General features: G+C 32.4%; 1 protein-coding gene across 1 annotated transcript in view; it reads left to right on the forward strand.

Moving 5' to 3' along the window:
• Positions 1–2,060: 2,060 nt before the first annotated feature.
• Positions 2,061–27,396, forward strand: part of LOC142357435 (uncharacterized) — a gene marked incomplete at both ends in the record, with an annotated part of 34,795 nt that continues 9,459 nt past the window's right edge. Inside the window, 3 exons of the mRNA XM_075409067.1 lie at positions 2,061–2,363; positions 12,147–12,476; positions 18,692–19,015. Of these exons, the coding sequence (XP_075265182.1) occupies positions 2,061–2,363; positions 12,147–12,476; positions 18,692–19,015 (957 nt within the window). The remainder of the gene's footprint in view (positions 2,364–12,146; positions 12,477–18,691; positions 19,016–27,396) is intronic.

A 27,396-nucleotide genomic window follows, 5' to 3' on the forward strand; every position in this document is an offset into this window, starting at 1 on the left:
TAATGATAATGATAATGATAATGATAATGATAATGATAATGATAATGATAATGATAATGATAATGATAATGATAATGATAATGATAATGATAATGATAATGATAATGATAATGATAAAAATAAAGACAATGATAAACAAAATGCTGAGGATAATGATAACGGTAATGATAATGACATTAATAATAATAATCATGGTACAGTTATTGATAATGATAATGATACTGACAATGATAATATAAAATTATATATATGTTTGTAAAAAAATAAAAACATGTTTATATATGCATATATATATATGTATATATATATATATTTATATTTATATTTATACATACATACATACATATATTTATATATGTATATATATATATATATATATATATATATATATATATATATAGAAATATATATCTGAATATTTAGTTTAGTATATATATATATATATATATATATATATATATATATATATGTATGTATATCTTTTTCATAAAGTGAGTAAAAGAATAATGATGATCATAAAGCTAAATATAATCGTAATAGTAATGAAATTGATAACAAATTTGATAATGATAAAGATAATGATAATGCTATTGATAATGATAATGATAATGGTAGTGACAATGATAAAGAAAATGATGAGGATAACAATAATGAAAACGATAATGATAGATATAATTATAATGATAATGGTAATGATAAGGATAATGATAATGACAACGATAATGATAACGATAATGATAATAATAATGATAATGATAATGATAATGATAGTGATAATAATAATGATAATGATAATGATAATGATGATGATACTGATAAAAAATAATGATATTGATAATGATAGTGATCATGATGATGACCATCATAATGATAACTATAGTGATTATTTTAAAACACAATGGTAATGTTTCAAGGTAATACTTAAACTGCACAATGACAAAAATTTTGCGTGTCCAATTAATATAGAATGTAAGAGTTAAATGTTTAGGTTGCGTATAAATTTTCCATAATTCGGTAAACCTATCCACAAGAACATTTGCCATACCTACTATTTTTCTGTTTTCATTAGTCAGTAAAATGCTATTTGTGTCTTTATCACAATTCTTCTGTTTAACATTTTTTTTTCAACAGTGTTAACATTGATAAGCCTGTGTTTCGAAAGTTTTCAAAGACTCGTGATAGTATGATTAAATCTTCTTTCAAGTCCAGTAATATAGAATCTCCGCATTTTTTTTAAATATCTTTTTAGCTTCAAGATTTTCCTTATGTGATAGGTGCTTTTGTTTTAATTTAGATTCGATCATTTCATAATGTGAAAATTCTGTTTCAATAATTAAATCTTCCGAATCATCATCAATGTACACATTTTTATAATTACTTTTGTTTGTGCTCTATTTAATCTTTTAGCAGTTATATTTAAATTAAATGGAGAAAAAAATCTGGATGCAACTAGTCTTCCTATAAATACGTTATCCAAAGAAAAATATTCTGTTTTTGTTTTTACTGACACTTTTATAGTGAAAATAATAAAACTGCAGTTATCTTTGAAACATCTTCTTGATTTAGATTTTGTAGTTTCTTAGTTTTGTTATAACATGCGTGAAGGTTATTTTTGGAAGTTGTGTTTTACTGAATTATTCCTTACACTCTGAAGCTAATGAGCTATAAAACTCAATGTTAAATAATAGTTGACTTCTGTGTTTTCGACACTAATAAATTTTTGTGCTTCAAATGGGACCTCTTGCGAATTCTTGATTACAAGTTTCACAATGGTTCTATAGCATTTTATTAGGAAAATTTGGAAAAAAGTTTCATTTTTTACTGTATAGTTTGGTGTTTTTGCTGAAAATGAGAAAATGGCTATTTTAGTGTTTTTGTGTAAAATTGTGATTAATTTATTATTAGTAGAGAGTATTGGTAAATGTAACAATCGAGCATATTCGCATTAAGGGCGGGTATGATCTCCTGTATCGTTTGCTTATAGTGCCTATTTCTACCTCTACTGACTGCAGTATTTTTTCGTAATTATGCAGTAATTACTCGAGCAAAAATTGTTTCAGCACCTGCTGAACCCAACATACAGGTCCACTCAAATTACGGCTATTTCGAAAACAAAGTTGTGATTGAATCAGTCTCTTTAACTCCGGGATCCTTTGATACGTTCTCAGCATATCTCAGCCCAACACCCACAAACACTTCGTATGTGAATATTACCAATGCAGCATTCAACTCAACTGAATTTGAACTGACTAATTTGGATGGAGCAACCGAATACAGTCTGACAGTGAGAATTGAAAAGCCTTTTGGTGTATGTGGATTGACAGAAGCTGACAGTTTTTACCAATCAGTGACTGTTTGCACAGGTTTGTGAACAGATAAATTAAATCTTTGTTACTGTATTGTGTTACTGAGACCAATTTTTGAATAAACGTTTCCCCTTTTTCAGTTGCATCAGGTAACTGAGTATAATTATGGGTCGCAAAAAATCCCCTAGCTTGCAGAGTCTTTGCTTGATTTCCGGGTATTACAATTTTGTAGCATTATGGATTGGTAAGACTATTAATCAGCGTAAATTAAGGTTGAGAGCCCGCAAAAAATCCTCTCTCGAAACTGAAAACTCGGAACATCTGTCCTATTTACTTAATAAATTATCTTTTGGAACTGCGTAACACAAAATTTTCACATCAATTTAACATGGGATAAAATCAGAAAACGCAAAATAAAACCCAGTTTTCATTACATACCAGATTATTACATACCCGAAACAGTATTGTAATTCATGTATTAACTGCCTGGAGGGATACATACCTAAATGAAAAGTTGGCTCATCGTGTGTTTCCCCAAAATATATACCAGACCAATGGAAACACTCAAGTTTATATTCCATAAGAAAGTGATGTTAACGCCGTATCAATGTTATCAAAATGGTAGTTCTCTAGCAGCTAGTATACGGAGGATAATTTACTGGTGACAGAAGTCCATTTGATACACTCCATGTCTGTCTCATGCACTGTTTTAGTGGGGACCAATATGAATTCAACGATTGATTAGTTTCTAATCTGTCAAAACACGTCCTAGATGTGCTCTGTCAAGGTTGTTTATAAAAGAAGTCTGCTTTTTTTGTTTTACATTAGTTTACTAACGAAAAAATTTGTTTACGAAAAGATCTACTTATTTCCGTTCGAATGATTATGATAGCTTTAAGATTACATTTCCAAATTTTTCCGCTCATCTGATTACATTATTGAGTTTTCATCCAATTGTTGATTTTGCGGAAAATATTTAAAAATCAGCACCTTTGCCTCAAAAAATGGCTAAGTACGCTAAACCTCAGCCTTTTCATTTTTGGAAATATCAACCCCAAAAATCAACTCTTAATTAGTCAGCGCTCGTCGACCTTTAGTTTGGATAACTATATCATTTTTTCTGCAGCAGAAAATTGATTTCATTTGTTCGCTACTTTTGGAATTGTCAGCGCTTTTTGGGTGTCTTGAGGAACTCCAACTTCATTTTGTTCAGTTTATGATTTTCATATACTATCAACTTTGTGTGTGCTCTCACACAGGTAACTTACAAAAGTTTCTCTCGTCTGTAGCTTAGAAAACATTTTGGTATAAGAAAAAAATAGACGCAAACTCGAAAAATCTTCATTTTGTCTAAAGTCATGTGGTTATCTACTGCCTGAGAAGATTCTGGGAACCATAGAGAGTAATCGACATATATTTCTATTTCCATAGTTCTGCTGATGTTTTCAGTGAAATTGAAGATCGCAGGGAAACAAATTTTGAAAGATTAAACTTAATGCAAAACTTTGAGTACGTTTTTATTTTCTTTATTCCGGCCCAACTGTGTTGTTATGCTTATATTTGCCGTACTTTACGTTTTGTCAAAAATTTACAATTAATAAATTGAACACAGAAAAAAGAATTTGCACATCAGAAAGATCTGCTTAACGAAGAACTCAAACCTTAAATAAAGCAAAAAAAAACAATCTATTGTATGAAAAATGTCCTTCTTTCCGATTTTGCGTTCTCACAGCATTTTTTTAGTGTATTCTTTTTTGCTATATTTTCTTATTTACAGTTTTTTTACTAAGTTTTGTTTTCTTTTTCTTTTGTGTAGAAAGCTTCCGTTGTCATATATATCTATGTTTTCCTAATTTCTTTACATTTCAATAAATATTACATTATAGACTAAATTTTGTAGAATACGGTATTAGTGCGATTAAATTTGCAATTGCCAGCTATAAACCGCCTTTTCTGATTTTGATTTTAACATATCAAGAGAAAAAAGCTCTAAATGTTTATTCGGATTGCTGCTTAACAAAAAAAAACAAAGAAAAACAGATATTTTACAATAATGTTGCTGTGGAGAATTGTACGATCAAAACAAACTAAGGCCAGAAACTACTGGAATGGGTTATTGTGAGCATTAACTTGCTGGATATCTGAATAGCATTTGGTCGCCCATTATCTATCAAACTGATCTAAAACTAAAAGTCATTTTTTTAAGTTTTGTTTTTTTTTTCAGAAAAGTTAAATCAAGTCAGCTCATTTAAGTTTATTTGCATGATAATTATCAAAGCGTAAGTTTTTGGGGGCCAATAGAATTGGTTCAGAATTTAAAATAAATTATTTTTTGAGAGATCTCACGAAATGTTATTGTTTCTTTGTTAAACTTGGAACTGAATTTGTAAAAAGAGGTGATATGAAACCACTTGGAAAGTTTAATGTTTTTTATAAGTTATGGTGGATAAAACATTAGCCTACATTCTACTGAAAGCAGCACAAGCATTCCTTGTTTTAACTGCTAGTGGCAAAGTATTTAACTGCTGTTCCTTTATTTTTAATCAAAAATATATTTTTTTATAAATTTAGAGCACGAAAGAGGAAGCGAACTGAGCCGAAAAATGCTTTTGATAAAATTGAACTTCCGAAAACGAAGATTAACCATAAATTATTCAGAAGCGAATCAGATCTCTCAAAGTTCTCCAAACCCAGTTATATTGGCTTCAATGTTTCTACACAATATTTTTTTTGCAATTTTGTTTTACATCCAGATAATATAATGTCAGAAATGGTTTATAAAAGTAAAAAAAAAGACCAATTCCTTTTTTTGAGAAAACGTTGCCTTTTTGACTTTTTGCTTTGGTTTTCTTGTTTATTCAAATTCATCCTAAATCTAGTTTAAATATAAGATTAAAAAAGGAGAGTAAAAGTTAGCTAAAGGTAATAATTCGCTGAATGTAAATCAAATAAAGAGATATATTTTGTTATTGAAATTTTTCATCAAGTAAAAAAATTTTAACAGATACATATTTTCTGAAAATCTTTGGAAACATTTGCTTAGCAGTACAATGACGATTTTGTATATATTTCAAAGTTTATTCCTGAAACTGTTTTAAACTTTAAATTAGCTTTGAATAAACTGCCAAGGCCTCATTTATCGAGCACATTTATTTCATTTTGTCCTCATTTTTACTATCAAGTTTCTAAGTTTAGGACTATAAGCAAGTGTTGACATTGATTATAGTGAGCGAATCGGGTTCAGATTTACTTCATGTTCTGAATTGTCCGACAATATTTTCCAAGATGACTGTTTTTGGTGTTAGCGTGAAGATTAGAGAGGCTCAACGATATCGATAACTATATTTCAATTTTCAGCTATGTTCAGGGTGCAGTATCTATTAACGTTATTGTGCAGTATCTATTAAGATAGCGTTATATAAACAGAAATGAAGGAAAACCTAATTGACTGTTGATTTCAGAAAGGTCGCCCTCGAAACTAATTGTGGATTAGGAAAAAACTAGCTGTTTTTCGACTACAGAAATCACTCGCCTCAAGGAAAAGTAGTTCTTTGAAATTGGTCTCAAGTAAATACTAATCAAATAGAACCAACAAAGTTTTGAACAAATAAAGTTTGTTTTATAGCTCGGCTTTATATATGTCTTGAAGAGTATAGATTTTAACTCCTTTTCTTAGTTTTTTCCAGATTTTGGTTTGCAGTCTAATATGTTTTAAATAGCACAGCTTACAGCTCTGAGAACTTGATGGATTACATTTAAAAATTCTCATCAATTTTTTTTCTATTCTTTTGCCTCAATTTTGCAGTCCATTAAAAAAATGTTCATGTTTCAACGTTACCGGATAATTTCATAAAAATACGAAAATGAATTTTTAAGCATATTCAGCTTTTTGGTATCAATTTTTAACAATTAATTCAATAGTATCTGGTGATTTTAATTCAGACGACACCAATTCAGTCTAATTGTAATCGGATTAGCTTGCAGAGCCAATCATAAAACGGGGCGAACCTTTAAAAGCATCACATAAAAAATGATTTTTTTGCCAATTTGCACTGCGTTTAGTCTTATAGTGTTTTATTAGCTTTTCTTCTTCTAGGTGCTGGAAAATCAATGAATTTAGCTTTTTTAAAAAGATTTTGATTCAATTTTTTGTTTCGCTTTTGAATTCAATTAAATTAAAGCATCGCTGAGAGATTATTGGTTTTTCTTAACAGTATTTTTATAGTTCCAGCTGCAAATTTTTATCAGGCTAGGTTTCGGTGAAAAGCTATTTTCTGCATTTTTTTACTGTTTCCTTTTGTTTTTTTTATAATTGAATAGCTTTTTCCAATCCCTTTTAGGCATTTTAGTCATTTTTCTTTGATGCCAGGTATGTTTATAATAAAAAAAAAACATTTTGTTCCGGAACCATCAATATGCGCGGCTTTGTCGTGTAGATTTTTAGGAAAAAATATTTCATACAAATCCTGTCAAGTAAATGAATGCTTTAAGACAAAAAGTAATGCTCTCAGCTGCCTTTACGTTTTCTAAAACTCAGACACTTGGATTCATTTCTCTATCTGAAATTTTTCCGACTACGATTTTTTTAGGCGTCCAGCTTTTTGTTACGACCATTGTCTCAATCATTTGAAATATGCCTTTTGTTCATTTAATTATAAAATTTCGTATGAATTGCCCGTGAGACTATCATTTTCCCTCTTAACACAGCAATTTTTTCGGTTTGGTTCACTCTTGTGATCCACCTTTTTTTGGTCTCATTTGATTTTGCCTAGTCCCAAAACTGAATTTCCTTGCAATCATAATTAATTCACTTACCTCTAATTCAAGTAATTAAGGTCAACTTATTGTGCGTCACTATGATTGAGCTTTTTGTGGAGCCACTATTTATATGAGGCATTAAATTGTACAGATTCTAAATCAAAGTGTAACATTTTAGCAACTTCAAAAATACGTTACCCATTTCTACTTTCGGTGTTTGTCTCTTTTTAGCGGCGTTTTTATGGCAATCTGGAACATACGTACGTTGTTCTCCTTCTTCTTCGACTGTTTCCGCTTCTTGCTCTTCTTTTTCTCCATTCATTTCCATTTTTTCTTCATCTTTTTTTTTCTTCTTTTTTTTCTCTCTCTCCTTCTTCAGCTTCTTTTTCTTCTTCTTCTTCCTCTGCCTCCTCCTCTTCTCAATCTTGTTGCTATTGATGTTGCTGTTTTTGTTCCTCTTCCTCTCTTTTCTTTATGTTCTCCCTTTTATTTCTCCTCTACTTCCCCTTTCTGCTCCTTGTCATCATCATCATCATCATCATCAGCATCATCATCATCATCATCATCATCATCATCATCATCATCATCATCATCAACATCTTCTTCTTCTTCTTCTTCTTCTTCTTCTTCTTCTTCTTTTTCTTTCTTCTTCTTCTTCTTCTTCTTCTTCTTCTTCTTCTCATGCGTTCTTCATTCCCTTCTCAATTGTGTCGCTGTTTTTTTTGTTGCTGATCCTCTTGCTCTTCTTGTTCATCATCTTCTCCCTCTTCAACCTCCTTATCTTCCTCTACTTTCTCTACTCCTTCTTTTTTTCACTTTTATTTCTTTCTTGGTTATTCTTCTTCATCCCCTTCTCAATCTTGTTGTTTTTGTTGTTGTTGTTGTTGTTGTTGTTATTGTTGTTGTTGTTGTTGTTTTTGTTGCTGTTGTTGTTGTTGTTGCTGCTGCTGCTGTCGTTGTTGTTGTTGTTGTTGTTGTTGTTGTTGTTGTTGTTGTTGTTGTTGTTGTTGTTGTTGTTGTTGTTGCTCTGCTTCTTCTTCTTCTTCTTCTTCTTCTTCTTCTTTTCCTTCTGCTTCTTCTTTTTCTTCTTCCTCATCCTCGTCACTTAATTCTAGTTCTACTTTTCCTTCTGCATGCTCTTCTCCTTCATCTTGTTTGCTTTAGTTTTCTTCATACAGTTGTTCTTCTGCATCTCTTTCCTCTTCTTGATGTTGTTTTTACGCATCTCCTTTTAATAGCCGCGAATCGATAGCTGAGGCTATTATTGGCCTTCTCTTTGTTTTTTTTATTTTGTCGTCAAAATTTTTGTTACGACCATATGACGTCACAACCAGTTCAAATCTGCTTTTTGTTCATTCGTTCATGCAATTTTAATTTAATTGCGTGCATGACGTCATTTTCACTCCTAGTGGAGCGAGTTTTTCATTCATTCGTGTGATTGAGTTTTTGGTCACATTTGACTTACCTAACTCTCAAAAATGACCTTCTCACTTTGAGATTGACTTTTATGTACATTAATTCAAAGAGATAAGGTCAAGTGAGTGCATTCCACTCTAAATAAAGGGTATCTGAGTGCATCTATTAAAAGTAGCAATAAGTTAAACAGATTTGTAATCAAAATATAAGAAGAAAGCTTTAAGGTTTTTTGTGGGTCTGTTTTTTTATCTTTTTGAGGCTGCAGGTCTACGAAGCTGTTGCGGCTTTTTTCTGACAACCTGCCAGCTATGCTTTCGTTTTTCTCTTCTTCCTTGTTATCTTCTGCTTTTTTCTTCTACTGCAGTCGCAACTTCTTTTCATTCAGTGGTCATTAGGTTTTTGCTCGAACTTCGATACCCGTTTGTTCCGCGGCTTTTTTGCAATAGTCTGGTACTTTTGCAGTTTAATTTTTTCTTTGTTTAACGGCCGCCGTCAGCTTCTTAACAGCTCTGAGCTGGGCGCTCTACTTTTTGTTAATCACTTTACTTTTTGATCACGTTTTTCGTTTTACATAAGTCACGATTTACGCGTTTGACCTCTGACTTACTTCACTCACTGTTTCAAATGAATTGATTTTTTTAAAATTCAAAGCATTTGAATTGTATTGGGGCGCTGTCTTTTTTTTAAGATCTGTTCACACATTTTCATGATTTTTGAAGTCAAATTGGAGTAGTGATTTTGGTCACGCCGAAACAGGAAATGGAGCGAAAAAGCGAGTGGTTTTGCGGCGTGAATTTTTTTTGCTCTAATTTTAAAGTAGAGTGAGAAAACGGTGTTTGAACAAAAATTCGGTTTCTCGGTAGTGGTTTTTTGTGGCAATTTCACTCTGATTTTTACCGTTTTTTCGATTTTATGGATCCGATTTTTTTCTAACTGGTTTTCCCAATCCATTCACAGCTCATTCTAGGCCTAGTTTTTTGTTTGAATTAAATTTTCATATCTCGCGAGGGGTTTTTTGTTCACATGCGGCATTTTGATATTGATTTTCTGTTTTTTTCTTATTTTTTGTTCTGATTTTTTTAAAATGGTTTTCTGAATTCACTCATAGTACATTCTAAGTCTAGTTTTTCTGTTTAGTCGATGAAAATTTTTTGAATTGTACATCAGGACTTGTCCTGCAAAGTTTTTTAATTTCATGCATTAAAATACAGTCAAAATGAATACGTTTCAAGTCAAAGAGCAAACTTAAAAGGTCAGAAGATACAGGATAAGCATATAAAGCCTGGCTTTTTAGCCATAGTACACTGGTTTATCAAAGTTCATTAAAAAGATTGCTAGCGGACATTAGTATTGTGCTTAATGGTTTTGAATTAAGAAGCTGAATTAAGTGTAATTTTATAATATAATCGAATATAAAAATTTGCAAACTTAATAAAAAAAAATGACACTTCAAAAATTCTGTCACTTTCTATCTATTTTTTATTTTTCTGTTTCAATCCCAATGTGTGGCGAGCGGGTCAACCGCGGCTATTTTTTGACATTTTTCCGGATATATTTTCAATTTTGGATAGTTTTTCCCTGAAATTATATTTGTTTCCTGGAACTATGTTTTCAGCCATTTTGTTTTTCCAAGCGTTCTAGAAAAATTCCCTGTTTTGTGTTTTGGCTGTTCTGCGCTATCTGTTTTTTTGTATCCATTTGAAGTGATATTTAAGCTTTGAAACTCGTCGCAATTTCAGTTCGTTTCTCTTTAAGTTTCTATTTTGGGAATTTTTATTAAAACAACATTTTACGATTCAGACATTTTCAATTATCTCTTGTCTTTGTTCATTGATCTTGTTTTTGTCATCTTTTGTTTTGGAGTGGTTCTGTTTCGTTTTTAATAGCCGCACAGCGATAGCTGAGGTTATTATTGGCCTTCTCTTGGTTTTTTACAATTCAAAGAATTCGAATTGTATTGGGGAGCTGTCTTTTTTTAAGATCTGTTCACACATTTTCTTGATTTTTGAAGTCAAATTGAAGTAGTGATTTTGGTCACCCCGAAACAGGAAATGGAGCAAAAAAGCAAAAAATTTTGCGGCGTGAAGTTTCTTCGCTCTAATTTTAAAGTAGAGTCAGAAAATGGTGTTTGAACAAAAATTCGCTTTCTCGCAAGTGGTTTTTTGTTCACATGCCGCAATTTCACTTTGATCTTTATTGTTTTTTCAATTTTTTGGATAGGATTTTTTTTCTAAATTGTTTTAGAATTCCTAGTCGTTCTAGGTCTAGTTTTCTGTTTAGTCAATGAAAATTCTTTGAATTGTACGTCAGGACTTGTCCTGCTTTGTTTTTTATTTCGTCGTCGCGATTTTTGTTACGACCATATGACGTCACAACCACTTCAAATCTGCTTTTTGTTCATTTGTTCATGCAATTTCACCTGAAGTGCGTGCGTGACTTCATCTTTGTGGAGCGAGTTTTTTTTTACTCAATTGCGTGATTTAATTTTTGGTCACATTTGACTTACCTCACTCACAAAAATGACTTCGAACTTTGAAATTGACTCACTTTGAACTTTGAAATTTCTCACTCACTTTGAAATTGACTTTTATTTACTTTAATTCAAAGAGATAAGGTCAAATGGGTGTGTGTCACTCTAAATGAAGGTTATTAGAGAGCAGCTAATAGATGTAGCAAAAACTTACAGATTGTTAGTCAAAATATAACATATCAGCCTTCAATGAAAAGACTAATTTTTTGGTCTGTCTTTTTTATTGTTTTTTGAGACGGCAGATCTATGAAGCTATTGGAGCTATTTTCTGGCAATCTGTCAGCTATGTTTAAATTTTTAAGTGCTTTAGCCATGGGTCTCGTTTGTAGTTTTTCATTGTTAAAGACTTTTTTCAGCTTGTTCATAATCAGTTTTTGAGTTCCTATCGAGAATCTTGTGTCGCGGAAACTCTTTTCAGATTTTTTGTTGTAGGCAGACACAAGTTCGTCGAATAAACAGTTATAGTGCTGAGTGCATATTCTTGGCGCGTCACGTCTGCGTTCATTATTCGAATGAAATCTTGTTCCTGTCCGGTTTTGGGCTCAATATGGCAAGCTAGAATCATGAATTGGCATTAATGTTTTCACTAGTCATAATGATTTATCTCCCGTCCAAAACTTCAGACCAATTTAGTCCATTTTGGAACTTAAGTAGGAATTGGATTAACCCGGAGTGTCAACGGGGAAATTATGGCGACTCTTTAAAAGCTCTTAATTTCCGAAGCGACTAATTAGGCAACTAATTAACGATAATTTGCGTCACTTATGTGGCCTAAGACAAGTTAAAAGTGTGCCTTGGCTTATTGTCACACTCTTGCATTTATTTTGAAATCAAACAGAAAATAGCAATTTTGTTGACTTTTTATCCATAATAATTGCTTTTGCCCTACAAATTGCTTGAAGTTTTTCACTGCTCAAATTAGCTAAAACTGTTAAGAGGAGACATATTTTTAAGTTAAAACTGTTAAGATGAGACATATTTTTAGACATTTTTTGAAACACTTCAGTAGTTGCTCTAAATACAGTTGCTCAAATGAATCATGGCATAGACACCACTTTGTTAGATTTACAAGTATTTAGATATAAATGAGCGAAAAGCATTCTTTTGAACACTGTAAAGCTCGCCGCTTTTTTCAGCTCCATATCCGCCTGATTTAAACAATCGTGCCTATGGTTATGACGTCTCTCGTATTCGCGTGTGGGTGCGCCCCTCAGACCAACTAAAAACTGTTCCAATTGGTAAAATTGACCAGTACAAGCTTATGGGAGTGACCAATACAACTAGCGGGGATCCGGTGCCATTCACTACGACTCCAGTCAACCCTGCTTCTGTATCATCGTATATGTTGATTAACTTGCCTGAAGCTGGCACGTCCTATGAGTTGAGTTTCGCTTCTATCATCACCAGTCACTGTGGAGGAGTTTCAATTTACTCAGAGAGATGGACAAACATCACACGATGCACAGGTGTGTTACCTAATGTGAACTCTTTAGTATGTTTAGGGGTCTATTCAATAAAATTAAAAATAATTGGCATTCACAGGGAAAAGAATCGGGCACTATCCAGCAGTCCATTTAACTTTTTTTTACCACAGGACACCGCAACATCCCAACTTTTGCCAATGTACATTATTTGTAATTTTATTGTAAGCAATTATTTCTTTTCACAGAATATTTTGTTCTCTGCATTCAACGCATTTTTGTTAAAAATTTACTCAGTCCATTTCATTCCCCACAAAAAAATCATTTTTACACTTTCACAATATACGGTCTTTTGCAAAATATGCTGTTACCGGTTGAATTGACTGTTTTTGTATCAGCAGCAGCCGTTATTTATTATTTATGTGTACTGTGCTCACATTTTTAAAGCGCTGAATCATATTAATTTTCGTTCTCTATTTCAATCTGTCAAATACCATGACCATGTAAAGAATTACAATGATCAGAGTAAAAAGTCATTACAACCCAGATTTTCTTAAATTTTTTTGAATTACATGCCAAAATCATACAGTGGCATAATTTCTCAGAAGAACTTATCAGCCTGAAAAATAGTGCTCAGGAAAAAGTTGAGCATGTAAATAATCTGAATTCACTATGGAAATAAAAATAATAAATAAAAATTTTCAGTTCAATGAAAAGAAATTCAATCCACTTACAGTTCCGATAAAGTATTGGAGAACTTTTCGCACTTTTCGCACTGTTCATAAAAAAAACTTTTTTCAAAGGTAGATTGTCTACTTAAACAGAAAATATCAATGATTAACTTTTCTAAAATTGAAGACAGTTGGTTAAGATTGTGTAGGTCTGGTCCATTGTTTTTTGGGTTTGTTGCCAGAGCTCCTTTTGTTCCGGTCAGGGACTACAATAGCCAATGCCCGTCCTCTTTTCGCTTCTGTATGGTCTGTTCAATATCCTCATTTTGGTTTGCTTGGTCTGCGTCTAGTTTTTTGTATGTGCTTTCAAACATGAGCTTATAAATGGATTATAAGAACCCTTTTGATTCAGAATCTGGATCAAAATTAGTCAAATGACATTTGAATAAATTCCCTTCATTTTTCTTGGGACATCATTAATCTCAATCTAATACTGGCCCGTTGATTTTTTGTTGAAAGGAGGTAATTGCTGAAAATCTGGTTAAACTTTTCACTTCATAAAATTGTTTTTTGTTCAGATTTTTTGGAGTTATCTGCGTTCTTTGATTCTTTATTATCTCAATTTATTTCCTGCCTCTGAACAATCAAGACCCACATCACAAGACCTGTAAATTATTGTTAGGACTTATATGCATTATTAAATATGCTTGGAAAATGTGCATTATTGCGGTTTTCAGCGTTTTACTAACTGAGTTCTTATATTCGTGACGGTTTCATATGCGAATTAATATTTTTCAGTTCAAGAGTTGAAGTTTTACCTTCGTCTGAGTTTTTCAGAGCTGAGAAATTGTACACCAACTAAAGCTATATCGCAGTGCTTTTAATAACTTTTATGTGGGCTTATAAGGTTATTTTTACTCTAGCACCTGATTAAACGATTGCATCTTAATACAAATCAAGGCGTATAAAATTTCAAAAATTTAACACAAAATTGTTTTAAATTTGGCTGAAGTTTGAATGCTTTTATTTGTCAATTTTGTCTCTGATTGTCTCTCTAACATGTTTGCCAAGGGATCAGTCCTTATGTAAGGCTGTTTTGACTTTGGTAAAAACATTTTTTTGGGGTTGTAGAAATTGATGTCAAAAAATAAAGATATCAGTGAGTTTTGGATTGTTCCGTAGAAAGATACTAATCAATAGTTTGATTTCTTGCGTTTGTCTAAGACAGTCATAAAAGCAACACTTTTTTTGCTTTTTTTGAAATTAAGGTATCAAAAAGCAACTTCAATCTCGAAAGTTGAGTTTGAGCATCACGGTTTTTGGTTTTTGTTTTCAAACAACTTTTGTTGGTTTCAAGAGATTGTACAGTTATTCTTGTTCGTACTCCTTCTCGGACTTTTTTTGTCGGCAAACATATTCATAAGGAAATTTCCTTTTAGAATCCCTGTTTTTTGTTTCTTGCATTTATGATGGGAGACACTGCGCAATGAAGTTATATACTTTCAAACCAAAAATTTAATAATGTTCACCGTCAATGTTCCTCCTCTAAATCTTTTTAAAAAAATGTTAAACCGATTGGCTAATAATCTTTAGTTCTTCTGTAATAGTGTCAAAAATTTTCAAACTTGCTACTCCTTAATTTCAAATATTTTTTTAGGATTTGTCTAACGTTTTTGTCATTCAGCGATAAATCATGAAATTTTTTCGAATCTTAGTTTTTTTAATTGGTGCAAATTCAGTGAAGCGAAACCATCTGCTGACCAAAACTTAGATGAAAAATTGAAAAAAAACATATATTTGGCCAAGCTGCAATAAAACATCCATTTGAAAGATGCACAACTTTTCCATCTTAAAGATTTTTCATGGCCAAATGTTTTTGTCCATTTTTCCATTTTTCCAAATGTTTTTGTCCATTTTTCAAAATTCTTTGCTTTTTTGATATCTCGTCTGTTCTATGCAATTCATGCAACTTTTGTTTTTGTATAGTTTGGCAATTTTAAGTTTAATCGGATTTATGCGCATAAAGTTGAATTTTAAGTTGTCTTTTTTTTAAAAATTGAAAAAATTAGAGAAGTTGAAATTTGAGCTAATTCTCTTCAGTTTACTTTTTTATATAAACTGCAGTTTTTTGCAGTTTTGGTTTTCGGTAGTGCCGGAAGTTATATATAGGCTACCTTTTTTCTCTGTTTCTGTTTTAATTGAGAAGCTTCACACTGAACGAAACTATTTTTCCTACAACCACACAGATTTCGATTTTAATACTGCTATGTCTTTTTTGTAACTGGTCATCTCCCATTTCCAAACTGGAGTAATCAACGTAAAATCGAAATAATGGTAACTTCAATCTATTTGAAGTAGTAAAAGAGCAACACTGCTAGCTGTTTTATGGTGGTATTATTTTCAGATTGGTTTTGAATTGGACTGAAAGACCATAGTCTGAACTAATCTCTGCTTTTTACACACTATTTGGCTCCCTCCATCTTTTAATGAACACATAATGGCACCATTAAACCCAAAACAATGCACGGAGTTTCTTCTCTCAAAAATTATTAGAGAAATAACAGTTGTGGGCCAAATAAATGGCAGGTTGTTTAACAAGTACATCTGCACTGGATTCCAGACGGTTCAAAGATAAAGATTTCAGAAAAAATAAGGGCATTCCTTAAATTTCTGGCTTTTTGACTTATAAACAGACTTAAACAATAAACAAACTGTAAATTAAATTTGGAGTCGTCATTCCAAAGAAGTTATGAGTCAAAAAATTTGACTATAATGTTATTTCAGTTGTCTCGATATTTATCTAATCTCAAAATCAGGTAGGCTCCATTGCTATTTTTTTAGCCTTGCAACTTTTTTTCATAGAATATAAAAACTCAGAGCCATATTAAAAAAAATGCAAAAGATATAAACAATCTTGTTGCTACTTTCAAGTTTTTGTCTATTATCCTTGTGTACGGCAATTTCACGTTGATTTTTACTGTTTTTTTAGTTTTGAGATCGGATTTATTTCTAAATGGTTTTCCCATTCAATTCAAAGTTCATTCTAGTCCTAATCTTTTGTTTGAACCCAATTTCCATTTCTTGCTAGTGGTTTTTTTGTTCAGATGCGGCATTTTCGCATTGATTTTCTGTTTTTTTTTCTTTATTTTTTCTACCTGAAATTTTATAGAAATTGTTTTCCAATTCAATCATAGTCTGTTCTAGTTCTAGTTTTTTGTTTAGTCAATGAAAATTTTTTGAATTGTACGTTAGGACTTGTCTTGCTATGTTTTTTCAATTCGCTTTACCTTTTGATCACGTTTTTCGTTTTTACATAAGTCACAGTTTTCACGTTTGACTTCGGACTTACTTCACTCACTGTTTCAACTGAATGGTTTTTAAATTCTTTCAAGTATTGAATTACGTAATTTAGTGAATACGGTCAATCTCAAAAGGGCAAAATCAAAAGAAACGGGATAAACCGATAAAGCCCGGTCATTAAGTCTTTTTGATTTAGATTACCCAAGTTCGTTAGAGCGATTGGTAGCTGATATAAGTATTAAGCTTAATACCTTTCAGTTTAGAAGCTGAAAAAAGTATAGGTTTAGAATCTAACTGAAAATTCACACTCAATTAGAACGCTTTTATTGGTTCTTTTTTCTTCTTCAATCCCGATGTACGTCTAGCGCGTCAACGGCGGCTATTATCCGGCAATCCGCTGGCTATGTTTTTTTTCTAATTCATCGAAAATTAAGGTCGGTGGACTGATTGGTTTATAATATACCATTTGCCTGCTCATCAAATCGAGTTTTTTTATTGGATTGTTGCTATCATGTTTCAGGATTTGTCCAGATAGACAGCTCAAAAGTAACTATAAAGGCGAAAGAAAAACTAAAAAAAAACCAATGGGTTCCCTAACGTACAACTAATAGTTTTAGTTTTCGTCAGTCTCAAAAAAAATGAAGCTGAAAAAGAAATATCTGAAAATGCCGCAACGCCTGCTTTTCTCTCTCTCTCTTTCTCTCTGTCTCTAACAATAGGGCATGAGTAAAATTTTTCTCGGTTTGTTTAGCAATTGTTCAGCAGTTTGACGGAGAAATTATTAGTTCACGAGCGGTCTAATATGTTTTTGCAACTCCAAGAGGGGACATGGTTTTCTTTTTTCATTAAAAAATCATTGAGGCAAGAATTAGAAGTCAGACTGCTCGTGAAAAAAAAAGTATATCGGGTAAACTGCTGAGCAATAGTTAAACAAACTTTGACTAATAGTTGTGAGCTTTTGAACGCGTAGGCTATTTTAAGTTCTTCTTTGGCCTTTAGAGTCAATTTCCAGCTATTATATATATATTTTTGCAAGTTTGAACGCTTTTGATTTTTTATGTACTTGTTTTCCATCTTGCAAACTTTCCAGATTCAAATGGTCTATCCTGAAGTCAAATCTGTCAAAATTAAACCTAATTTTTTGTCTATTTTAATCATTGTTCTTTATCGCTTTCCTTTTGTCACCGTTGAGGCAATTTTTTTCAATAAAATTGTTTTTATTTAGAGTTGTTTTATGAGTTTCAATGACAAGAAGAGACTGTCAAATGTTTGAACAGCCGTCTTTAGCTTGCAAGAAATTGTTTTGTTTTGTTCTCATTTTGACAGTGATTTTTTTAATTTTTGTTTTGAGTTCCGCATGTAATGTCTCATATCACTGAAAACAAAGAATTTGTGTTTAAAATATCTGGACAACACCTCTTGCGGCAGAATATTCAATTATTTTTTTTAGGCTTCAAATTTTTTGTTCTTAATTTTTTTTCTTTTCTTTGTATGAAATATTATTCTTATGCTTTATTTTTAAGCCTAAAATTTTTTAACGTTTTTCATGTTTTAAGCCATTGACAGGAGCGAAGGGAATCCTCGGTAACCTGAAATTAACCATTTTGCAGTCTCCAGTTGTGGAGATTATAAAATAATGTATGATTTTACTCTTTTCTATTTTCAGTTTGCTTAACACCGTTTTTATATATGAAAGATGTAATAATAATTATACATAGCCTGTACTTGGCAAATGTCTGAGAAAGCTTTTATTTTGAGTCAATTGGGGATTCTTTGGGCTATATTGTTTCTGTCTTCGAAAAACAGCTGAGTCAATTTTTTAAATGTCTCCTGGTTCTCACTAAAGGAATTTCCACGCTTGTTTTAAGTTCTCACTCTCTCTTGCAACAGTTTTTAGGTCATTCGGATGCTTACCGTTTGATCCTTTGTGTGTTTTATCACTTATTAGATCGACTTCAGCGTATAATCTTATGTTGAATTTAAGATAATTCAAGGTCGTATGTGGTAGATGTAATTCACGTCTGTAATGGAGTCCCTATTAAAATGGATCCTAATGATTGAAAATAAAAATAATCTGCAGAAGCCATTTGCTGGCCAAGCTTTTTTTTATTAAATGCGCGGTCGTAACTTAATCAACTCATTTCGATATCTGTTCTTTATGGATTTTACGGAACGCAGTCTTCTACTCTTGTTTTTGATCATTCGTACTGATCTGAAAGCTGAAATTTTGGCAGGATTTTTACAGATTTTTGACAGGACTATACTCAACAAACATTGTGTATTTTACAGTCCCTTCTGGGCCATACATAGATTGGAACAATCGACGAACGGTTGCGGTGGCTGATCAAACAGCTTTGACTTTTCGTGGTAGTCAAATCAGATCTTCGGACACTTATGGAATCAATTATCTCTTTTACTACCCCTCATTTTCTCCAATAACGAGGTTTTCTGAAAACCCACCATTTGCCAACTCAGCTTCCAGTGACTTGACAATTGGCAACTTAACGGCAGGGAATGGCTACAGGTTGCGATTAGTGTCTGCAATTGGTACAAGTTCACCATGCGGTAGACAACTTGTTTCTAGCGCTACATTTTGGATCAACATTTGCACAGGTAATCCTTCAAATCTTTTGTCAAACAAATCCGCAATTTGGTAAAACAGGTAAGTTTATTGGAATCTGTGAAATGTTGTTATCGTTTGTGTGATTTTTCCTAAATGGTTCCTAAATTTCAAACTTTTTCTAAATAGTTTCTGTTAAACACCCAGTGATTCTTGGATTTTTATCGTAAAAGATCTAACAAGATAGTAATAAAAAAAACTTTATCTTGTAAGATCTCACATGGTCTTACACGATAAAAATTCTGCTCTATGTAAATCATCTTCTCAGATCTTACACGATTAATATTTTCGACAGGCAGAATTGTTTTCGGGTAAGATCTTATGGGGCAGAAATTTTATCGTATAAGATCTGACAAAAGTGAACTATCATCGTGTAAGATCTGATCAGATCGGGTATTTTTTTAATCGTGTAATACCTGATAAATTGTCTTACAAAGTTTCAGTCAGGCGATGTATAATCTTATAAGTACTTATAAGACTATTTCGTAAGAAATTTGAGAGATCTCACACGATAAAAATTCTCAGATGGCTGTGGATAAATACTAAAATTCAACCAAACCCCTGAATGATGAAATAAGAAGCGAATGTTGATGTAAGGAGAATGATCATGCCCCAGGTTTAGGCCTCCACTCATGAAAACACCATTCTAGACCAAAAATTAGTGTGAACAGACTATGACCGACCCAGAAAACCTATCAAATGACCTCAGCCCAACCTTGAGGAACCACCGGAATTTAGCCAAACACAATTTCTTTGTGCTCGAGTTTGTCTCGATCCAAATTTTCATGCTCGCCTTTTGCTGTATTCAAACTTTTCAAGCTGGATTTTTACTCGACCTCCAAATGTTTTGCTCGAATTTTACTCGACTGAAAATAAAGGAGACACGAAAAAGAGGTCAAGCTAGCGCCGAATCATGGGCTGAGGAAAAGTTTTTTTCATGAGTCTGCTTTGCAAAATAAATGGCACTAAAATCTTTCACCAATGCTTACAACGTAGCCCACAGGTCAGGCTTGAAGAAAAAACGTAGGATTTCATTATGGCTAACAAGCAGAAGACCTTTACTTAAATAAACCACATAGTTTTCTTTCATCAGGTATTATCGCAATAAAACCCAGTTGCGAGAACTGATTCATCATGTAATTTACATTAATTCCTAAGTTATTGGAAATTTCCTGATGTTTTTTAATAGGAGTCTTTTGATGAATGCTCTTTAGTTGCCGCTTTATTATGTACAGAAACAAAAACAAAATAAAGAACTTCGAAGTTTGTAAAAACTTTTGATGGACCCCATGAAAGATTTTTCCTCAAAACTAACTATGAAGCTCGATTGTGTACTTTTATTAAATAAAGGCCCTTTTCTCCAGACTATCAACGTACTTACATAAATCGAGGCCTAACGCTGGGTTGCTTTCCATACGCAGCCTAACTTTTGTTTTTCTTTATTTTGTCTTATATCAGAAAAAAACTTTAATTTTAAGCTTAAACACAGGATACACCAGATCACGGAGGGTTATTCTACTGGAAATTAATTCAAAAACTATGAAAACAGTTCATTGTCAGGCCCAATTTGGTCTCAGTTATGTTATTAATCTTAAGCCTGATGACAATGCCAAAAAATGAACCCATTAAATTGTGTTGGATAGTTGGTTTGAGGTACAAATTCACGTATTTTAAAAACAGTAAACATCAGTCCAACAGGCACAACCAATGAAAAAAATGTTCTTCTTCGAGTGGTTGCTCAACTGAAAACCTTATGAACAAAACTTTGAGCCCATTCTCATTGAGTAATAGATCGACAATTTCTGCGCTATTGATCACAAATGTTTCATTGAAGTTTTTGCACAAAAAAATGAGAAACAACAAAAAAAATTCAAAATTTTTTTCAATAATATTGCTCCACTACTCGTTTTTGTTATTAATATTATCTTGTTGCTCTGATCTAAATGTACAGCCATAAATTAGAGCGCCGAATTTGAAGATTAACTATGCGTTTGCTTTGTAGAAAAAGGAAGGTGTTTGAGCGATCAGAAATTGAGTAAATTTCAATCCATTCCTGTTGGTTTTTTTTTCAACTTGGCTCATATGATATGCAGATTATAAATTTTTATCAATATTGAGGCGAGTTGAAGTAGCATTGGGTGAACCACCGCAATTCACTTCAGGTTTGTCAAATTTCAGGTTAAGCTTCTTTAAAGGTAGCCATTGGGATATATCCATAACAATTCCTGTTAGACTTGTCCAGATTTCTTACCAGAGCAAAACAGACTAGAACAGGTGGCATTAGAAGAAATTTTGCTACCCATTGTAGAATAAAACCGATCGTTGAAGAAAAAAATAAACAGAAGGCTACTGGAATGGAGCCCCGTGGTACTCTATAATTCATCACTTTTTACTTTAATATCATGTTATCCTCCAGGACTTATTGTTCTTTGTCAGTCTATTGTTCCTTTTACAACGAAAGCCTATAAAATCAAATTTTTGATGAATATGTGCTGATCTGCACCAAAAAATTTTTTTCAATCTAAGCGAGCATAAATGTCCAGAACTTTTGTTCTCTAATACTTTGTGGTCGACAATTTTCTGACACCGAAGTGTCATCATTTAAATAAATGTCACAATTTTTGCCAACTTTGTGAAATTGAGGAAAATAATCTGGTTAATCATTTGCTTTTATTATCCGATAACATCTCAGCAAGATCTGGATATAAATATTTTCCAACCTGATAGCCTATGTTGTCATGACTAGCTAATGTTTCATTCGGTAAAACTTTTTTTTTCTTTTTCTTCACTCACTCAAACAAAAAATAATAGCTGATGTAAAAAAAAGTCACGACGAATTGCATGATCAAATAGTAAATAGTGTTTGATGAAATTTTGCTGCCAAACTCGTGATAGAATCTGAAAATTGGTTTAACGGAAGCACTTCGAACTATAGGAATTTTTTGCTATGCATAGTCTCGATATTTCATCATTTCTCTTTCTCTGATAGACTTCTTTGTTTTCTTGTTTCTCTTGGGTAACACGGAAGGTGTCAGTGACACTACAACATCAAAAAACTTCATTAAAATCTTGGACAGACTTTTTGTTACTATTGAGTTCATCTGCTTCCACAAATTTTAATTGCAGCAATATTATCAATCCACTCTTCCAGGTGAAGGTTTTGGTTTCTTTTCTTTCACACGTAGGCTCTAATAAAGTTGGATATTGATCGCCTATATATGTCTTTTGTTCGACTGTTCGTTTTTTTGAGCAATTAAGTGGTAAATGCAATTCGAGAAATTTTGTGTCATTCTTGTTGGACTAAAATTGCACTGATATAAATTGGATAATTCGATCAGTTATTGATAACTGAAAACTTTGGCAGTCTCAGTTTCTTTTTCTAGATAAAAATTTCCACAGACAAATGAGTTTCTTATTAAGTTGGTTGTTTATTCAAATAGTGTTAAAGTATTCTAAGATTATAGACAATTTTGTTTTTGGAGTTTGACACACCGAGAAAAAGTCAAGTTCTCATTTTTCGGCTGTGTTTTTGTTAAATTTTTGACCTACCATCAATCTCCCAATCAATTGGGAACATCATCTTTTTTTCAATTTATATGTTGACAACTTGTGCTGGACTGCGTCCTTCAACTGCGTCCTTGTCTCTGAGCCAACTTTCCCAGAGACAAAGTTTTTTGAATTTAGTTTGCATTTTTTTATTATTAGGTCAACTTGTCATGCTTTTTCCTGTGTGATATAATGTTAGTCAAAAAAGTTTGTCTATGTTTTTTGTGTGGTTTCCCAATGCAAATGTTTTTAACAGAAATTGAAAGTACGTTTGACCGCAATCCGTATTTTCCTCTTTGACAGTTCCAAGACAGTTCCTCATCATCAGCTGATATCGAGAGTTTTTTCAAACTTTCTATTTCAAATACTTCTATTGAGCTTCAATGAATCTTGATAACCTTCTTGCCAACATGGGTTTGTAAGTTTTCACGAGTTTCTGGTTGCTATCTCATCACTGCAATGTTATGAATATCAAAAACTGCTCTAAACAAACCCATTAGGTCTTTGTGAGCATAGCTTTTCTATTATTTGTGGAATGTTTCAACAGGGAAAAACAGAATGAACAGCAAAATATTTGGCCAAAGCAAATTAATCTATAAATTTTACCGTGATGACCGGTTAGTAACTAACGGTAGCGAAACTTTTAAACTTTTTTTCCACGGTAGAAATCGTATATCAAGCTGCAAATTTGACTTCTACCCAATAAAGCGCAAGCAAAAATTGGTCAAACCATATAACCTGTGTTATTTTGTTTTTGCTTATGAAATTGTTGTTTGGTCTGCCTAATGCCTCAGCATTTAATATGATAGGACACAAGATAACGCGATACAAGACTCTCTTTTTGTCTAAAAACATCTGCGGGCCGAGGATTGTTGCCAAAACTATATAAAATAAGCCATAATTAGCGCAGAAATTTCGAAAAATTCACCACATTTGTGTTACAACATTTTGATTTGAATGCGTTGAATTTGAAGACGTAAATTCAAAAGCTTTCGCTTCCATATTATTTAAGAAAATTATGCCGAGTTTTTTTACTTGTCAAGGTTTCTTACAGAGTATCTTACAAAGTTTTGCATTGAATTAGGCGTAGATGTTTCGTAATTGTGCGTTGAATATGGCGTTGATCTTACAAAATTTTACCGCATAGACCTCTGCGTAAGAGACTCGAACAAAAGAACTACTGGATGCTTTTGGCCTCTTTGCCACTTTGCCACAATACCGTAGTTTTGCTATGAACCATACAATTTATCAATCGGTCTGTAACGTCAACTCGCACATAAATTTGGCGTTTCCAAGCGTAGATCTTAAATACTTTCGCGATGTCTAAGCGTAGATTTTAACCAAATTTCGTTTCTTAACCGTAATTCCTACAATTATTTGGTACTTATTTGTTGCATTTAGCCAAATGCTGGATATCGATAGAAGATTATTGGTTTGATTGAATAAAAATTGTTTTTTAAACGAGTTTTTAGTGCGCCTACCATGAATTTTAACCAAATTTCACTTTTGAGGCTCCATAATTAAGCAACCTAATCTTACTTAACCCGAATCCTCCCCCCACATACCTAACTACTCCCCCTCCCTCTTACCTATCGCTGACCCCCTCTACCCACCTCACATAAACATACACACGCCCATACCTAGTGCCGCGAAAATTATGTAAAATCAACGCTAAATTATTATAAACGCAAATTTCTTTAACTTTGGCGCCGAATGAGCTGAGTTTATGTAAGATCTTCTTTAAATTCAACGCAAAAAATACAAAGATCTAACCTAATGTCGACGCAAATTTTGACAAGATTTACGCTAAACTTAACGAAAATTAGGTAATAACTAAGTTAAAAAACACAAAATTATGTTTTATTGGCAGTGAACGCGTTGAATATAAGTAAAAATTTGCTTAATTCAACGCAAAATTATCTAAAATCTGAGATAAAATAAACGTAAAATTTTGAATTGTCTACATTAATTTCAGCATCGAATAATCTAGGCTAAACCCAACATAAATTTATGTAAGATCAACGCTAAATACACTGCGAGATTATATGAGATCTACACTTGAAAACCTAAAATATTTAAGATTGTGGGTGAGCGCGTTGCATTTTTGTAAGATCTATTCTAAAATGGTTGTACTCAAAATTATGTAAGATCTACACCAAATTCAACGATTTTTTTTTAAAAAGATCTACGCTAAATTTAAAGTGTTATTATGTAAGATCTAGTCTTGAAAACGCAAAATTATTTAACATTAGTGGTGAATGCATTGAAGCTAAGTAAAATTTAGGCTATAATCAGCGGAAAAATAAGTAACATTGCCCTTGTAAACTCGAAAATAATACAAGTGGCGGTTAATGCGTTGATTTTTGGTAAGATCTTCGCCTGTTTCAACGCAAAATTATGTGAGATTGACTGTTAATGGGTTGACTTCTTTAAGATCTATCTTATGTGAGATTGACTGTTATTGTATTGATATTTTGTAAGATCTACGCATAATTCAACGCAAATTGTGTAAGATCTACTCTGAATGCAACGCAAAGTTATGAATGCTTGGCAGTGAACGAGTGGAGCTTTTGGTGAACGCGTGGAACGCGTGGATGTTAGAACTACGCTAATTTAAAAGCGAAATTTTATGAGATCTACGCTAAATTCAACGCGAAATTATGTAAGATCTATGCAGATATATTAGCAGCGAGTGCTTTGAAATGGTTTATGCTAAATGCAGCGTCAAATTATGTAAAATCTAAGTTATACTCAACGCAAAATTATGTAACATCTACGCTGGAAAATTAGTTGTTAATGCGTTGAGACTTTGAAAGATCTACGCTTTATTCAACGAAAAAAAAAATGAAAGATCTACGGTAAGTTCAACAGCTAATTACGTAAGATTCGCGTTGAAAGCGCGGAAATTATGTAAGATCTACGCTAAACTCAACGCAAAATTATATAAGCTTTACGGTTAATTCAACGCAAAATTATGTAACATTGGCGGCGAATGCGTTGAATATAGGTGAGATCTACGCTAAATTCAACGCAAGTTCATCTAAGAAGTACGCTGAACAAAATGCAAAATGGTTTTTCTAAAACAAATATTTTTTGTCCATTTTAGTATTCTCAACATGCCATTCATATTGAACAGTATCGTAGCGAACAGCAGACGAATTGAAGACTTTTTGCTTTTTTGTTCGGTCATTTTTGATCTATCGATATATTCATCATAGAGGACTGTGGTTTGTATCATTAGAAAAATATGCGGTGTAGAATATATAAGAAAAAGGCTGTTTTTTAAATTTTTTTCAAAGACTTATCGAGGTCTAAACTTTATGATAAAAATTGACTGATTTGCGTTGTTTCTGTTCACATTTTCGGTATTTTCGGGCAATTTTTTTTGCCAAATTTGTTTCTTTAAAAAAATTTTCAAAGTGATATGGATAGTTTTTCTGGGTTCACCTTTGAAGATGGAAGAGTGTTTTTTAACACTTTGATCCAAACTTTTGGTTAAAAAATTTACCTACATTTTTCAAAATTTAGCCTATGTCTGACAAAAAGGGCACAAAGTATGCTTTTTGTCCACCAATTTTCACGATTAACACACCTATGAAATGAAAACAAAATCTTTGATAACTCCAAACAAGGCTAGGTTTACTTGCATTTCCTTTCAGAGTGTTCTTGAATTAAAGTTTTGCGGGTTTTGTTTGCTAATTTAACCGAATTATTCGCCATTATTAAATTAACAAATATCGAAAGATTCGAAAAAATGGGTGTCCCTAACGAACGAACTTCAATAACAAAATTAGTTTTATTCTAATCGGTGTTTTTAAAATACAAAAAAAAAAACAAATTGTAATCAGTCCGTGCTTTTTTTAAAAAAAAAGTGTCTCTGCTTTTTCATATTAATTACAGAGCTAAACAATTGAGATAGGAGTTAACTAATTAAAAGTCCCGTTGGCGTCTTGAGGAGTTTCAAACTCATTTCGTTATCAATTTAGGAATAACTGTTTTCAAAATATGCAATGGAATTTGTAGTTATACCACTTTTTTCGCTCTTTTTTTGTTATTCATCTTGTATTTTTGCCGTTCGTTTACTAGACGTAGATCATAGCCTGAATAATAACAAATCTCAATGTTTTCCATTTGCGAAAAAAGTGATCCTTTTGTGCCTTTTTTTAGTTGATAGCTGATGTCTTTATAGCTTTGAAGTTATTTGATTTGCAAAACGAAAGCGCATTTTCTAGCTTGGCACATTTTGTTCTTTTGCTTGTCTACTTGTTACCTGGGGAGTTTTACGTGTCACATGTCACATCCTTCGTGTTTAAAAAAAGTTCAACTGAGTCTATCTTTTATACGGAATAAAATTTGGTTTTAAGGGCTTGGGAACGGTTTTCTCCAAAAACTCATCTGTGTTCTTGTTTTTCGTATTTATTTGTTGCTGTTCTTGCAGACGTATGACAAATTAGGAAAATCAAAGATCCGGACTTCTTTTTTGCTTTTTCTCGAAAACGAGGTCTCTCAAAAATGACATTGAATTTTGAACATAAACAACGTTTGTTGTTGTTATATAGTTTTGCTGTTTGTCTTGCCTCTAGTCCTAAAACTGACACACTCATTGGCTCCATGATACCTTCTTAGTTTTGTTTCTTTTTGTTTACTTAGTCAGTCATTTTGGAAGCCGTTCTTATTTAATTTATTCACCAATTGTTTTGACTCAATTTATGATTTTTTAAAACATTCTCTCTTTCTCATTTGATAGACATTTCCCTTCAGGCATAGAATTTTTCTTTACAAAACGAAACCGACTGATGTAAGTATTCCCTCAAATAAAAAACCAAGA

Source organism: Convolutriloba macropyga, unplaced genomic scaffold, assembly GCF_964194025.1.
Source record: "Convolutriloba macropyga unplaced genomic scaffold, txConMacr16.3 SCAFFOLD_1916, whole genome shotgun sequence".
Taxonomy (NCBI): Eukaryota; Metazoa; Xenacoelomorpha; order Acoela; family Convolutidae; genus Convolutriloba; species Convolutriloba macropyga.